Genomic DNA, 17,034 nt, shown 5'->3' on the forward strand with positions numbered 1-17,034 from the left:
CACGATAAACTGACTTCATCACACATAAAAGCCAAGAATTTACCTTGGTTCAGTACCTGCGTGCAATTTTGAGGATCTTAGTGTATTCATAACCTGAGTATTTCCAATTTATGCTACTTCACATTTGTACTCCAATATATAACTTTTTACAGCATAGACAGTACATAAAATACATCCAGCTAATTGTAAGAGTAAACTTCAGCCGCATAGTACAGAGCGACATAAAAATCCCTTATAGTAATCGTACAGAACATCAAATACAATACTATGTATACTGTTAATGATTAATGGGTAATTCTCTTTCCTTTTTTTATGATCTCTCACCCTTCAGATTTATCTTTTGAATCTTTAGATGTGTCCCTGCCCCTGGTTTAGTAACCATTATTTATTTAGCCTGTTAATGTCTTACAGAAACATGTATGTGTGTACAGCATTTGTATAAAGCAATACTGGTACTTTAACAATGTATTAAATGTAATGTAAAAAAAAAAAACAACCCAAAAAACAAAACAAAAGGACTAGTTCAATATTTACCCTAGTTGAGGTAACATGTAAATGATTTGATAAAGTTCACCAAAGCCCGCTGTTTACTAAGGGCTGCTTGTGTAAATGAGTTACTTTCATCACTGTCCAGGACTGTTTCCCAGAAACACACGTCCACCGTAAAATCAAGATTTGTCGAGGCAGGAAAGGAAAGTGCAAAGTGAGAGTAAATGCCACGGAGCAGTTCAGTCTCCTGCATCTATTGTGCCTGAATGGGCGCGGTCTAATGTTGCAGGGCAGGGCAAGGTGCGTTTTTAGGACTTGAGACACACCGACGCTCTGCAGCCGACGGGCTCCTTTGGATGTACGTGGGCCACCCAGACAGGTAAACCAAAGGACAGACATGGCGAGTCTGGATCCGCTGAAATCAGTCATTTCCATCCAGAACGTGGACGACACCTCGCTGGCCCTGCCGTCCCTTAACCAGCTCAGATCAGGACAACAGCGCGTCCGGGAACAAGTGCAGAGTGTCAGGAGGACCAAGTCGAGGCAGTCCAGCAGGAGCGGATCCACTTCTCTGTCTCCAACAAGTAAGAACAGGACAGGGAAGGGCTCAGGTGATCTGGGGAGTTTTTGCAACCGGAGAGTTGGTTTGGTTTGGTTGTTTTCGGCTCATTTAAGTTTCTCCATCTTCTCCTTCTTCTCTTCTTTCTCCTTTCTGGCTTTCACACATTATTTAGATTTTAATGAAACGAAATACATGTAACTCACCGACCACTGCAGAGAGCTTGAATTTAAAGGTAGCTGCGTTTCAGCTTTTCCATTTTACGCTGCTGTGGGCTTTTATTGATACTGATACTGATACTGATACATAATAGTGCACTTTTTACTGCACTCCATTTTTCTTGACTCATGTTGTTACTTAATTTTAATTACAGCTGTAAATACACTAACTGTAAAGTGATGACCGTGGCCTCTAATAATATAAATAGCTTTCCAAAAAGGAGTCATTCTGCAAAAAGCCATTTACTTTTGATTCATCATTTGTTGTTGTACTTTTACTTAAGTTGCATTTTGAATGCAGGACCTCAGTGGAGTAAGTCCACACTGAAGTTTGCTGCTAAACAATTTCAGTATAACTGCTGGTTCGAGTAGAAACAAATCTCACCTAAACAAAACTCTGCACTTTAAAGTGTCTAGACATGAAATTACTGACTTACTTTACAGAAAGAAAAAGAAACAAAGGTGTTGTAACCTGAAACATCTAAGATTAATTAATATATTATTTGATTGTAATAATCATGCCTGGAAATCATAATGTAATTATGTAATCATTTAAGTCTTGCTTTTATACATATTTATTGGACATGTGTATAATATGCAGTGTGAACTTTATAGATCTGTATAAGTTTTGTTGACTTTAGCTCATTCACATTACTTCTTGGAGCTTTTGTTCCTTGTTACTAAAGTGTTGGCCGATTTTCAGATTGTTTTAAACTGGTATTTGTCGTTCAGCAAATAATTAACGTTGTCACCAGATAATTATCCGATTGAACTGTTTCAGGCACATTAAATTAAGGATAATGATCTGTAAGGTGCATATGACAACACCTGATAACTCTCCACATTTCTCCTCAGGCCCTTCGTATGAGTCTGTGTTCGGAGATGTTTCTAAGGCCCAGTCCAGCGCATCTAATGGATCTGTCTTCTTTGGGAATGGCATTTCAAAAGCTGTAAGTCACAGATCTGTAGACTGTAACATTTACTCTTCTGCTATGGTCACGTTGTTGTTACAGAGACAATTGTTTTGTGAGTCTGAGGCATGACGTTAAAGACGTGAAGTGTTTGCACTGCATTCTCCAACTTTGCACAAATGACTCTTTTCTGAGAGGCAAATGTTGTGACTGTGGTCATATTTAGAACTCAATGTAAATTGTATTATTTATTTGTTTTACGCCGCAACATGTTTGAAACCCTGTTTAGATTAGGACAGGCACTAAAATCATTATTTTCAGTGTGTCAAGTTTGTTAAAAAAACGAAATGAACAAATTAAACCACTATAGCCTCTTTATTGTCTTTAACTACACAAAGACAATGAAATATTAAAACATGCCAAGACTGTGCTATAAACTGAGGCCCCAGATGTTGTTTCTTTGGCATCTTGGTAAAAATGTCTTCACCAGCCTTTCCCATAACGTCTTATAGAAGGTAATTTGCCTTTGCCAGCTTTGGTGTTAGTCACTCATTTCTTCCCACCGTGATGAAATTAGAGCCATGAGAGACTTTGATCTTTCATTACAAGCGTGATGTGTTCTTTGGCTTTGCAGCAGAACCTGGAGAGAAACAACAGCCGGCAAATAGTCCATGGGAGCTCCATGGGATCCAGTGTGAAAAGGCACACAGCAGCCTCCACCTATCATTATGAGAGGAGTTACGCCCCTGTCAGCTCTAAGGCGGCCGGTCAAACCAACACCAGCCGCAGCGAGCCAGATCTGGGCTGGCTGCGCTCCGTGCCAAAGCACGCCGTTCCTCCGCAGAGGTTTCTCTCTAACCCCTCCAACGCGCTGGGTTCTGCCTACAGAATAGAAAGGACCACCAGTCATTATAAAACGAACACCTCATCTCAGCCACAGCCTGTCTACAATGTGAAGGACTCAAGTAAGGACAAAACAATCAACCAATTCATAAGCAGCCGAACGGACACATTCAAAACCCTTTCAAAGCCTCCAGTCACTGAGCGCACACCCAAGGACAAAGTAGATTCTGGGTGAGTGGGAACAAACTATGTTTATCAAACAGGCTGTGTTTGCATGTTTAAAATGTGTGGAAATAGCATTTAGATTGTAATTTGTTTCTTATAGATTGAATGACATCAGCGCAGTTACAGATATTAGTATGAAGGAGGCTGTGGAGTGTCTTTCCTACGACGATGAGACATATCAGAACTGTGGCGCTTCCTACATACAGCACAACACATTCGTCGACGAGAAGGCGAAAGAGGAGGTGCTATGTTTTCCTATTTTATCACATTGTTAGACTCCTTATTTTCTTTGGATGTAAGAGGACATTCACTGTGTTGAGACATGAGTGTTTTAAAGAAACAAGGTGAAGAACATGTTGTAAATAATTGCCTGCCAAAGTGAATATTTCTACAAACTCAGTCTCATTATCTACCAACCCAATGAAAAAAAATCTTCCACCATTTATAGTGTTTGTATCTCTCACCACGGACTCCTACAGGCGCACACACACCAAACAGTTATCACAACCAAGTAAAGACAGAAAAAAAAAAAATGTCTTTGTTTAACAACACCCATTGTTACCGCGGTAACCAAAAATTGGGTTTAATACCACTACTTGGCAGAAATACAGTGCAGGCATTCAGACACATTTAATATGAAACAACTAAAGAAAAGTTTAGTTTGCTTTACCAGTCACTGTAGTACAATGGTATAGTTTTTTTCTTTTTCTATTTTTCCTGTTGTTTCACATTAAACGTGTTTGTTTGGAGAGTGAACAGGAAATTGTGATACTGAAAGAAATGTCCCATGAGTCCCTCATAGGTAGGTAATAGATCTAATGCAGCCATGGCACATGACACTCCCACTAACAGCGAAACAACAAAAAAGATCTTATGGAAAATGTAAATTTAATCTTATTAAATTTAAATTTAATACCTTTGTACTTGTAAGTGTTGTGGAAAAGCTTCGTTTGGAATCAGTCATTTTTATTAACCAAAATAAATCTCAATCATTTAGCTTGTAGTAAATCACTGTGTTCAAGTGAAGCTGTTTTGTCTCACAGGTCTTAAAGCTGAATGGGGTCCCTCCCCTGGTGAGTTTGCTGCGCAGTCCCAGTCCTCAAGTGAGCCAGACAGCCTCAGCCGCCCTCCGTAACCTGTCCTTTAAAAACGACAATGCCAAGGAGGTGATACATCAGTCCGGTGGCATCACAGAGGCTGTGACTCTGCTCAGAGACACAGAATCTATAGAGATACAGAAACAACTGACAGGTACAATTTAGCTCAGAAATACACAAACCGTCCATCTACATGTAGTGTACACGCACGTAAAGTAAACTGGAAAAATACAGACTGTGATTTAGATACTTGACAGATCAGTAAAATGAACAGAGAAAAATGTGCAGGATTTCTTTAATGATTATACCACAGGTAGTGCATTTATACCTAAGGGATGTGCTGACCAAACTCCTCATGTTTTCCTTTTTCTTTGGCAGGTCTCTTGTGGAATTTGTCCTCTTCAGAGAACCTGAAGCCCGACTTGCTGAAGACTGCTCTGCCTGTCTTAATGGAGTGTGTAATCCTGCCTTACACAACAGGTCCTAACCGGACCAACAGCCAAGACCCTGAGGTCTTCTTTAACACCACCGGATGTCTGAGGTCAGCAAAAATACAGTTGTGCACTAGATATCATTTTTCTCATTGTTTTAACAGTAAACACAGCTGTAGATACAGTACAGGCGTAAATATTAGGCCTACGTGACGTAAATCATCACTACGTGACTTTAATTCAGGAGCCATTTCCACCAGAGATTTGTTTCTTAAAAGACATGCAGTTACCAGTTCACAAACAGGTTAGGAGTTGGCTTTAATGTTTTTGTTTTAAATGGTTTGAACTTGTCATGAGGGGAGTGACCGAGTGGTACAGAAATACTATAATATTATCAGTACTGTGAAAGAGCAGTTTTTCTAATGCTAATATTTGACTTCTGTTATCTGTTATTTTTTTGTGTGTACGTGGTGGTGTGGGTGGTGTATATATGTTTATATCCAGCTCATCATCATAGTCAGAACACAGAGTCAGCTGTCAATCAATTAAAAATGATAAACTTAAACAAAGTACAATATAGCAGCTGCACAACTAAGCCTACCCTTTTAAATTTTAAAGGTTTTAGTTGAAGCCGTTAAATAGGTGTTGATTCAAAGTTCTTGTCATTGTGAAAGTTGTGGTTTGTGGTGTTGCTGAATTCTACTGGACTGCTGAAATGTGTTTCCCAATATTTGACCCGCTTCACCCGGATTATTTTTCTGGTTTCTCAAATGCAACTTGAGCCTTCCGTCTTTCCACACTTGTAATCTTTACTTGCTCATCCACACTAGTAAAGAAGCATTTGTCCTCAGGGGCCCTCATGAGGCCTGTTGAGCCCTTACATAACAGCTGTGAATGTTAATGTATGACATTGCCATCAATCACTGTTACAGGGGGTGGCCGTTACCTTATCTACTGCATCAGCAGAAACTTGGCTGCAACATGAAACGTTTGACTGTCTTCCTGTATCGTTGTGTGAAAGCTGTAGTTGTAGTAGTAGTTGTAGTCGTTTACCTTTAAAGCAAGGTACAATTAATAATAATATAATAATTTGGGTAAAGTGACTAAAAGGACCCTTTATTGCCTACAGCTACTGTAACTGAACATCGTATTTTGCATTTTAAAAATGGATTTTGCATGTTTGCCAATAGTATTGTTGCGTATGCATCAAAACAGTGTTAATATTTAATATTTTATTTTAAATGCTCAACAGGAACCTTAGCAGTGCAAAGCAAAACAACAGACAGGCGCTGAGAAAATGCCGAGGTTTGGTTGACTCTTTGGTTGCTTACGTTAAAGACTGTGTGGACGCGGGGAAACCAGATGAAAGGGTAAGAAAGACCCAAGAAAACAAACAACTGTCTGTCGTGCTTTTTCTTTGAAAGTCATTTTTGTCTGTCACTCGCATGCACACATCGCTCCCTGAAGAACATAAACAAAAAAAAAACTTTAGAACCTATGAGGAGTAGTTTCTGCAGATTTTAGGCTGATTAATTTGCTGATTAGCCAACGATGGTTTGGTGAAGTTCTGCAGCAACAACATAATGTGGGAATGTTTGGTCTCTGGCTGCGCAGAAAACTATCTGCTATATTATCTTCATACAGCCATATACAAACCATATGCATCAGAGGCAGGTTAGTGATGCTCACAGTGGGGGATTATGGATCATCAGTGAAACCTCTTGCTGCTTTGTTTGTTAAAAACCCAGACTTATTTCCCATGGGGCAGCTTTTTATTTTGTTTTTAATTTTATGTGTATGAATTTCATTCAATTTACATTTTTACTAGGATTCCTACCTCTGTTGTCTGTAATGTGCTTTAGTCAACAGCTGTTGATTTTGTGAATTTATTAATCAAGTCATTCAAACAAGCAACACCTCCACAAAATACTGAACTGCGGTCCAACAAAACCCAGTCAAGTTTAATACAATGGAAGTGCAAACACATGAACAAAAACTTTATTTTTTTTTTTCTGTGCATTTCACTGTACAGACATTGGTCTTTCTCTGCCCACCCACTCCGTGTGTTTGCTCTAGTCGAAGGAATCAAATTAAGTTACAAAGCGCACGTGACACAGACCTGTGTACTTATGTTATGTGTTGATCTACCTGTTGAAATAGTCTGTAGAAAACTGCATGTGCATCCTGCACAACCTAACGTTCCAGCTGGAGGCCGAGGCGCCGACTCTGTTCAGCAGGATGACAGCGTTGGCTAAGACTTTCAACAGGAGCCACAGCCTGGGTGACACCGGCCCCATCAGCTGCTTCAGTCAACAGAGCAAATCAGCAGAACATGAGGTGAAACAATGAGGGGTAAAAAGAATTTGTAAAATAGATACCAGATACTATAAACATAGATACCAAAACGTCCGGCTAAATAATACTGCGTCAGTATCGTCAAGCGTGAATAGTGGAGCAGCTCGAGGGTCAGTCTTGAGACCATATTTATAATTTAGTTTAATATTTGCAGATGATTTTTTCAGAAAAGAAAAGCATTTGGATAATGTGCTAGATGAAATGAACAGATAAATACAAACAGTGAAAAAGAGTTTTGATGTCAGTAAATTATTTTGAATCTTGCAAAAACAGAGCATAGAATATTTTGCAACTGAATGATCAATAAGCATGTGAAAATAGCAATAGGTGGTGTTGACTGAGAGCAGATGTAAATGAAAGAGTAAACATTAACAACATTACATATTGAATTAGCACACTTTATTGTATAGTTTGCAAATAAGTCCAAATGCTAAACAAAAGTAAGGATGAACAGATATGTTGAGGACAACTTGTTCTGTTTTCTTGTCCAGTATTGCTTTGACTTCCCGGTTGTTGAAGAACCACAACCGAATGGAGCAGCACTGCTGCTCCACTCCAACACTCTGCAGAGTTACCTGTCTTTGCTGGAATCCAGCCAGCGGGAAGATACACAGGAAGCCTGTTGCGGAGCACTGCAGAACCTCACTGCACACGAAGGCATTGTGAGAAAAGTCCTTTTTGTGTTTGTATATATTTGTAAGCGCAGTTTAGTGCATTAAGGCCTGATCTGATTTTCTGCGTTCACAGGTTTCTGGTGTAATGAGCCAGACCATCGTGCAGAAGTTGAATGGCTTGCAAGTCATCGCTCCCCTTATAAGTTCAAAAAAGGTCAACATGCAGAGAAACATAGTGGCTTTGGTAGGAAACCTGTCCAAGAACCGAAACCTCCAGAGTACCATAGGTGAGAAACGAGACAAACATTGTAGCATGTTGCTTTATCAGAATTTGACTTTGCTTTGCAAATATATAACCCTAACTTGTTTTTAATCACCGGTGTATTTCAAATAGTAATATAATTGAGCTTCTAAAATTCTTAGATATATAAACGAAAAAAAAATCCAACTACAGTACTTTTTGCTTCAGTTTAGATGTCAGATCTAGGCCTTTATAATAAAATGCCTTAAATACAACCAGTTTCACTTTTTTTGCATTAAACGGGCAGTGGTTTTGTTTGCCTTGTTACTGCAGCTCGTAAAGCCCTCCCAGAGCTGCTGGGCGTCATCAGCAAAGGCAGCAATGACGGAAATGAATCGGATGACACTCTGGCCATAGCCTGTCAGAGCGCCAGCTGCCTGCTTATGAAGGAACCTGACCTGGGCAAGAAACTGCTAAACCCGAATCTGATAAATTCACTTACTGTTCTCAGCAAAAACAAGTAAGGTCACAAGTTTGCATCGATACATTGTGCTTTCATACGTGGTGATAAGCATAGATAAGATTGTTCGACATATGGGGAATGCCAGTGTGTTAGATTTCCACGAGTGTTAGATTTCCACAAGTGCAAGCTAACGTTTAACAATTGTTTTCCCTCCTTTGTAGTTATTTACCCAAATCCAGCAAAGCTGCTGCACTGTTTCTCTACAAGCTGTGGTCAGACAAAGATTTACAGAGCTGCCTGAAAAAGGTGAGTTGATGCTTAACCCCGAGTGCCAAGAGATCTGTAAGAGATTGGGTGTGTCCTGTCTGACTTTTACCTCCAAAGTCCACACCTTTCTCAGGTATTTGTGAGAAACAGAGGGAGAAAGGTTGAAGGTTTAGTTCTCAGTATGTGCCCAGTGAAAGTGAATGAGACACCAAGGTGATAAAGCTTAGGAATCTAGTAGCTCGGGTTCGAGGAAACAATCACAGGACTTTGTTTGCACATGTACAGAAGCACACTGGTACCACGCATTCTGACAATTCTGCATGTGTGCACAGATATCAACACAACACAATTTAGTTTATGGCTTTGCCAATGTGTCACTTATTGTAGGTTCATTGTAATTACTGAGGTGGGACACTGATTTCTATTCAACTATTTGTCCCGCAGCAAGGAATGAATAAGTCCTCATTCGTGAATGACATCACCACAGCGGCACACAAGTCGGTTCAAGTTGTTGAATAACCCATCAGCCCAAACGGATCTCTGAAAGTCACTCGTGGAAGCAACTCGCCTGCAAGTTTCTGCAGATGTACCAAGGCTGTGCAGCATCCTTTGTCGTTTCACAAAGACTCCCAGATACTGCATGTATCTCCATATTGTTGCCAGAAACAAAGCCTTGTACCTGTGTATGCTGTAAGGTTACTTTCTCTTTGTGGGAGCAAATGGTGATGTTAGCGACTAGACTGTTTTTTTTTTTTGTTGTTGTTTAGTTTTTATTTGCTTACGTAGTTTTCATTGTGGTAAAATGACTGCATTCTGCAATCTGGTGTCATGAGCTTGCTTTATTAGATTATATAAGATTAAGAACTTCTTTAAGAACCCTGAAATTGCAATTTTAATGCTGTAACTTCCCCAAACCTCAGAAATAAAGGAAAAGGATTTGATCCAGTGTAATGACGTATTGTCTGTGGTTGCTCGGAGAATAATGCATTGTGTTTCCATTTTGTAAAGACGTTTTATTGGTGTATTCTTCTTTTTCATAGGTTTGTGTGTGTTCTTGAAGTGATGTGATTGTGTTGTGCCCAAACGTGCCAGTGAAGCTGACAGAAGTCTCCTGTTCGAGCTGCAGAGTTGACATATTTGTACTCGATGAATCATGACCGAATGTGGGAATTTGACTTCATTAGTCATCAGCTTCATAAAGAGTTTTGTCAAACCTCAGTCCTATTTTGTCACACCCCTGTAGATTTGGCTTTGGAGCATGAAACATTTCTGGCTCGATTAGCAGCGCATCGTTCAAATTCACTGTGCTCCACCCTTGTGATTTATTTTCTGAGGCTTAAGAACAAGTGATTAGAGCCAGACACTGCAGCTGTTGTTGCTCTCTATCCATTATGTAAGTCTTGAACTTTGGTCCTCCACAGTTCAAACCACATTATCCCCCCAACAGCCAACAAGAAATTCGCCGATCATTGTTGATGTTTAGATTAATGAAAGTTCCCCATCATTTCATTTTTAGATAGCTTTGTGTGGTATGTGCTCATCTTAAAGTTACCATGCGTAAAGGCACCAGAGAGTCGGGAGAACACTGGCTACACTGGTTTTGGTTTATTAAATAAAAAGTTTGAATCCAATGTAGCCACACACTGTACACACAACCTTCAGTTAGTTAGTCTCTGCTTCACTTACAGCGTTCTGAAAGTGACTCATTCAGTGATTGGACAAAGATTACATTGAAAATCTTGTCACAGTTGCATGTTTTCCGATACCAAAGCCAGTATAATAGGTTTCACACTAAACAAACAACATCTGCAATAAGAAACAGTTTTTACTGCCAGGTTTCTACAGATGAACTTAGCATGCACCTACTTCCACAGATATCAGACATAAGAAAGTAATAAGAGCATCGTAAAATATTTTTAGAATCGTTTTCAAATCGTTGCATGTTAAAGTATTTCGAAAACACTATGCAGTTTCTATTACCCATATCTAAGGCAGCAGTTTTCCTCCTGTTGGTGCCAGATGTCACTTCCTCAGGCCACGCTTGCTCCCTCTACCTTTTGAACTGAGAATAAGGTGAAAGTGAGCTGAGATCAAAAAAAGTACAGTATATAACCTGCCTAACCTGTAATACACACCGAATGCTGTATATTCTATTCCATGGGAAATGCATTTGTGAATTGAACTATGAATTCTGAGCATTAATAACTTTAAGACTTTATTTGAAATTTATTTTAACCACTTTAGTGAAATACCCGTCTCGGTAAGTAAATTGTGGATGTAACAATTTTCCATTGCATGAGACCACAAATCAACGCACCTGTTAGCGCTTTTGACATTTGGATTCACCTTATGCTTACCTAACCTATTGCATGAAAGAGCTGCAGACTGGCAATGCATTGGCCATGCTGAAACTATTTTTTATAAACTCATTCAATCGTCTTTACAGCAGTTGACTCATTATCACAAAGCTGTGGGTACTGCATGTCAGTGAGTGGTGAGTTCAGTCAAAGAGGGACTTGAGAGACTCTGTGCTACACAAAGCTGCTGCCGCCCTCAGATACAGTAGCTGCTGAAAGCTTTTCATAGCTGTCTGCTGTCAGAAAGGGATTTGCCGCTAAGTAGTTGACTGCTATCTTTATCTGCTGTTGCCACCAATGCATCTGACTGCTGCAGTTTACCAATAAATGTATGAATGTATCTATCTATAGATATAATTCTGTCAGCACTTACATTTTCTAAAAATGAAAATGTTCATAATTTAAAAAAAAAATCCATTATAAACCAATGCCCTGTTTCAAAGGGATATTTGCTGAAAGTGATGAATATTCCTGGTTTGCACATACAGCGCCAGATTTTTGCAGGAAATCTAATATCTGAGCTTGATAAAGTTTTGTTTACATCCTGATCCCTCATTGTAACCAGCCATACTAAAGGTCAGATGAAGGGATTCACATGATTTGCATGGCAGCAGGGGCCCGTCACTGTTTCACTGTGAGCTGCATTAACACAGAGGGTATCACATCACAGCTCTCTCAGCTGCTTTCCCTCCATTACAGCCCAACTCTCCTCAGAGGCTGAGCTCATGCGTGTTGTACAGAGACTGCAGCCTTCCCTTCGTTAAAACATCGTCTGCACGACTTTTGTTTTTCCATTCCTGTTTGATTCAGACAACTGGCACAGACAACTTAGTTACCGGCACTGCCTCAAACAAATGGACGCCATAGTTGTTAGATAAACTGAGTGGAAGTTGAAATAGAAGACGGTGTAAATAAGAGGTCAGTGGAAGAATCAGACCAATACTTGTACCAACAAGAATATGAAGTGTTGCTTACTTGAATGTTACACCTATGTGCTGTGTTTTGAAAGGTCTGCGTTGTTTTCTACAGTACTGTCTGATTACTTTGACAGATTAGTTTTAATAACAGATTCCTTTAAAAAAAACAACTGGTGACTATCTACATTTCATGCAGTGCACACGTTGGAAACTGTTACTCTATGTGCTCTGTGTTTTCGTAACCATGGGCCGTGTGCATGCAGCAAACTTACACTTTCTGATGGTCACTGACGCGGTTTCTCAGCACCGTGATCTGTGAAAAGATAATGTATAAAAGTCAACGGCAAACAACAATGGATGTGTTTGCTTTAAATTGAATCTAACGTCTGGACTTTTATGCCTAGGGAATGATTCCTGTTAAAGTAACGTTGGCGTTAACTAGTTCCATGGTCACCGTAGCTAAAGCTACTTTTTTCCAACCCATCTCCTGGAATGAGAAAAGAAAAGATGTGATGTGCTTAAGCTGCCTATTACACTGTTGAATGTGTTTAATTGTAAAATGTTTCTATGCAACAGAATAACTTTTGTCCATTTTCCCTTAACTTTTTACATTCTTCTTTAAATGTAGACTGCAGTAATCCGATTTCTTCTTCTGTTAAGTTGAGTTTTTGTTTGGCAGTGGCACTCTCTCATCTTTTCATTAACGTTTGGCCGAGTTCCTGTCTTTCCCAGGTAACACATATTGTGTAAGTAAATAAATTGTCTTTGTACATACAGTTGCTCAGAAATCCTGGCGTGTCCATGCAAATGATAAGTGGCTGACATACAATTTTCATTGATGTACTATGTCTTACGTCATACTTCTGCTTCGTGTACTTATACTGGAGTTCAAATTTCTCTGCTTCTAGCTGGCGCAGCGACTCCCAAAGCTCCTTGGCCTTTTCCCTGAATACAGACAACAAAGTGAAAGTATTTCAAATGATGAATTATTCTGACCTGTTGAATTTTACTGAGTAGTTATTGGTAAGTGTGCGAACAGAGAGAGAAATTACTTGTTGTGTTTTTTTACCTGAGTTTGTCCTCTCTCAGGTGATCAATGTTTAACTCTTTGCGTCGATCGTTTAGGATCTTCCTCTTCTTCTCTCTCTCTGTTTGTCTTTTTGTGCCAGGCTCTGTCTGCTGAATTGGAAAAAACAAAAAACAAACACTTGTGGCACCATGTTGTGCAGTAGTTCGTACTTTATGCCTCTGGCTTCCCTTAATGGGGATTCTGATTCTCACCTTGTATCCACTAAAACTCAAGTTGGACAGGATCAGCTTCTTCCTTGCATCCTCGTCAGATTTCTTCTTGGCCTCTTCTTCTTCTTTTCTTGCTTTCTCCTCCTGATTGGAAAATGCAGAACATTTGTTTAGCACCTTTCAGTTTGTTTAAGTTATTTGGATCGGTGACATTGTAGCAACGTGGTAAAATTAAATCTAAAAACTAAAAATCTATAACAGCTACACGTACTGGCCTTGAGAATGTTTCTAATTTCTATCTGGCTGAGGCTTCCTAGACAAATTCCTAGGTGTATGAATTATGTATTTGTGCTATCATCTGTAAAGGTAATTGAAGCTGTAAGAACTTTACTTACAGCCAGTTTGTTCTGCCGCTCTCGATCCCTCTCGGCTCTGATCTTCATTTGTTCTGCTCTCTCTGACCTGCGTTTCTCCTGAGGAAGGACAGTGAGGGAATTTAATACATCAAAACAAATGCCATAAATATAAAATATGACTTATCAGAGACTAATCATGAGACTTTGTAGCACTGAAAACAGATATGAACTTACAATACGATCTGTGAGGTTAAGAAGCTCTTCTTCCTCTATCTTACGCTTCTCAAAATGAGCTTCAATCAGTGTCTGGAGCTCAGTCAAGTCCTTTTCCATCCGTTTTCTATGAATATCCTGAAATTGCAGTAAGACATTGAAATCTGAGCTGCAGCCAAAACACAAAGACCAACTTGCCGGAGTGATTTGGATCTGCCTTCACATTAACTCACATCAAAGTCCACTTTTTCCCCATCTGGGATCTTGGGAGGCGCCAACCCAGGCACAAAACAAGCCCTGATGGAACAATTTCAATCTTTTTGATTTGTATCTCTCACAAACAATAGTATTTTATTTAAAGTTACAAAAACAGTGAAAAAGTTTTCTCTCTTTTCTTACTTTAACTTGCGCTTTGCCTCTTCTGTGTATCAACAAAAAGAAAACAGCAGAAGAAAATCCCTAAAATACAACTGAAAACTCCCGTAGTACCACATTTTTCCTGCGTCGCACACATAAACTTCAAAATACCTAAAGAACCCTGAACATACCTCCTTCACTTTCCTCTGCAGCATCTGCTGAAAGACAAAAGGGTCAGGGTCTGAAACAGGTGCAGAGAAATCATGCTGACTTGGAGCTCATTGAAGCCCCTATGGAGAACCCTAACAATAAACGTGGCTTTCTAATTCAGACTGTCCTTCTGTAAACGAATCAGTCTGACGGGATGTCGGAGAAACACAGCTTCTTACAGCGCACGGATCAGCTGGTATGTGTCATGTGGGTCATATCTAGGGCAATGTTAATTCAGGTAGGACGATCCCCTTGCATCATTACTCGAGAGAATAATATTAATCATCATCTATCAGTTTCCTGTAGAAAATCTTGTTCACTGTAAATGCATTTCTTATGATCCATTTTGTTTTTTTATCCATTTGGACGTCACACACGGAAATGCAAAGAACAACTACATTTTCCACAGATACACAGCTAATTTAAGAATCAAGATAGTCATTTAGCCAACGACACTGTAAACAATTCTTCATCTCTTCTTCATCAATAAACCCTTTAAAAACTCACTGGTTTATTTCCAGCTCATGAAAGTCGATGTTTTGGAATTAAATAGTTTTCATGGGACAGTGACAATATCTGATTTTTATATACTGTTTATATTCATAGTCATTACACTACAATCTTTACAACAGTGTGTTAATAACATATAACATATATAACATATTTATTTATAGGTGGCATGCGAACATATTAGCATAAGCAGTACTACCTTCCTCCTCCTCCTGCTCTGCTAACTCTTCTACCTCCTCTTCTGTGCGAAGCAAACATGCAGAGTTAGCAAGCAAACAATATGATGATCAACATTATTTTGCCAACTGCATGTATTTTTGACAATGCTTCCAAAAACAACATTTTAAAAAGATTTGCATGGCTTTTTTTTTTCCATTCTCAATAGTAATGTTCAAATATTTTTATATTCAACCTTCTTTTGCATTTTAACCTTTTTGTAAACACTTTATCTTATTGATTACTTATTGATTACTGCTGTTTTTGATAAAGCTGTGCATCAGTTATAAGAAGAGGCTCACCTAAATAAAGCCAGACTCATCCTTTTATTCTAATAGTTGCAACAATTTGAACATTCCTGAAGTAAGGAAGTGATTTTCCCTATTTGCAAAGCACTCAGGGAAACGATGACACCAAGCCCTTGTGGCAACAGGTGGAAATGTAACCTTTTTCCTCTAAGAGGAGGGTGAACCAACCTGTGTTTAGCAGACCTCAAAAAGGCACAAAAATGAAAGTGGGCATTGTGTGTGTGACTCTATCTCCCCAAAGGTCCTCTCTTGAGAACATAAGCTGACCTACATTGCTCTCCAGCAGCAACCCTACTCCACACAGAGGGGGACAGGTGCTGCTTGGTTTCAGGGACGGTGGGGCTGCACAGTGGCTTACATGGACAGCCTCACAAAGGAGACAGAAATAGAGGCACAACCCTCTATCTTTGTGATGGTGACCCATTGCACCATTTGAAAGGACAGCTCCACTGGGATGTTTATTCAAAGTGAACTGTCTCCAGCCTCAGACTGAGTGGACTGACTGAGCAGACAAAGGTCAATCTTGCAGAAAAAGGTGAAGGACGGCAGCTGCCTCTACAGTGGCACCAGCATGACAAAAATACAGTATGATGTGTGCTGAAGCCTGCAGCTTAGCAGATGTAGTGTGTTAAGTTACTAAGACTGTTTAAATGCAAGGCTCAATGCATGAAGCAGCTTACAAAGTGACAGAAAATATAGGCAGCGTCTTAAGGTTGATGTATTTAGAAGCAAGAATTTTGCATGGTTTTTAACGATATTGTAAAGTACCAACAATATCCTCCTCTCCTTCACATCGTGCACACATAGAGAGGTAACAATGCATTTCTGACTCACAGCCATGCAGCAGATATACAAAATAACAAAATTCATGCATGTATGTGCAGATGTGTCCTGCCAGTCACAGTTTATCAGACAAACCTGCAGCTGTTTGAGTCTGTAGCACAACTACAATGTATGCAGGTAAAGAGTGTGAGGACTCATACTGCCTGTGTGTGTGTTTGTGTGTGTGTTTGTGTGCAGGTAAACTGACTTACGTTGTCCCCTGAAAGAAAACAGACACCAAAAAAGACATTTGTGATGATTGACTGAATCTGTGCTGTCATTACTTTCTCTCCACTCTACTAAACGGATGCATGTACTCACTCATATGTGGCATCTTCTGTGTCTGACATGTTGAGGATGCAGCACCTGTACAGTACAAACACACACACTGAAATTACATAAAAATGCTCCTTTAAGCTCAGGTGTCTGTAAATGGTTGCACTAAGGTAAAATAACATTAACAAAATATATCATTTTATTATTTAAAAGCTCCAAGAGAAAGGCACAGACTTACCCACACAGTGCTTTGTGTGCTTCAGATGGGACTCAATGGGGAATTGTATACTGTGCCCCTCTCTGTGGGCCATAAGCTTTTAAACCCAGTAGTGGATCACATGGCGGCACACTGCCCATGTCCACAATGGGTGGGCACATACCTGCAAACAGATGGCAGATGGCATTAACAAGAATGGGAAAACATGCATTCTCCACTGACTACACCGAACAGCACAGGATTATTGCTCTCAAAAGGTTTCAGTTTCTCAGGTCTGGCAGATGTGAGAAAGGCTTGAAATAATCTGTGTAAACCCGTTCCTG

At 39.7% G+C, this 17,034-nt stretch overlaps 2 protein-coding genes across 3 annotated transcripts; one reads left to right on the plus strand and one right to left on the minus strand.

Annotated features, from left to right (window-relative positions):
• Window positions 1-725: 725 nt before the first annotated feature.
• pkp1b (plakophilin 1b) lies at window positions 726-9,654 on the plus strand. 2 transcript variants are annotated; one of them, XM_067506022.1, is made up of 13 exons: window positions 726-1,073; window positions 2,122-2,216; window positions 2,815-3,251; window positions 3,346-3,487; window positions 4,289-4,496; window positions 4,721-4,883; window positions 6,026-6,143; window positions 6,934-7,110; window positions 7,620-7,790; window positions 7,876-8,029; window positions 8,317-8,503; window positions 8,668-8,752; window positions 9,158-9,654. In XM_067506022.1, exons 1-13 carry the CDS (start codon window positions 887-889, stop codon window positions 9,230-9,232), a joined length of 2,199 nt encoding a protein of 732 aa, XP_067362123.1. In that variant the 5' UTR covers window positions 726-886; the 3' UTR covers window positions 9,233-9,654. The 2 variants fall into 2 exon arrangements, with proteins under 2 accessions (XP_067362123.1, XP_067362122.1); XM_067506021.1 differs by having other exon boundaries at window positions 729-1,073; window positions 2,812-3,251.
• Window positions 9,457-15,090, minus strand: LOC137128208 (troponin T, cardiac muscle isoforms-like). Its single transcript, XM_067506031.1, has 11 exons — window positions 15,072-15,090; window positions 14,344-14,367; window positions 14,195-14,216; window positions 14,029-14,092; window positions 13,817-13,933; window positions 13,622-13,699; window positions 13,269-13,370; window positions 13,057-13,166; window positions 12,842-12,932; window positions 12,260-12,300; window positions 9,457-10,775 (listed from the first exon to the last, which is right to left on the minus strand). The coding sequence occupies exons 5-11, from the start codon at window positions 13,913-13,915 to the stop codon at window positions 10,736-10,738; spliced, it is 561 nt and encodes a 186-aa protein (XP_067362132.1). The 5' UTR covers window positions 13,916-13,933; window positions 14,029-14,092; window positions 14,195-14,216; window positions 14,344-14,367; window positions 15,072-15,090; the 3' UTR covers window positions 9,457-10,735.
• Between the last annotated feature and the right edge of the window lie 1,944 nt (window positions 15,091-17,034).

This window comes from Channa argus, chromosome 5 (genome assembly GCF_033026475.1).
Source record: "Channa argus isolate prfri chromosome 5, Channa argus male v1.0, whole genome shotgun sequence".
In the NCBI taxonomy this organism is placed as follows: Eukaryota; Metazoa; Chordata; class Actinopteri; order Anabantiformes; family Channidae; genus Channa; species Channa argus.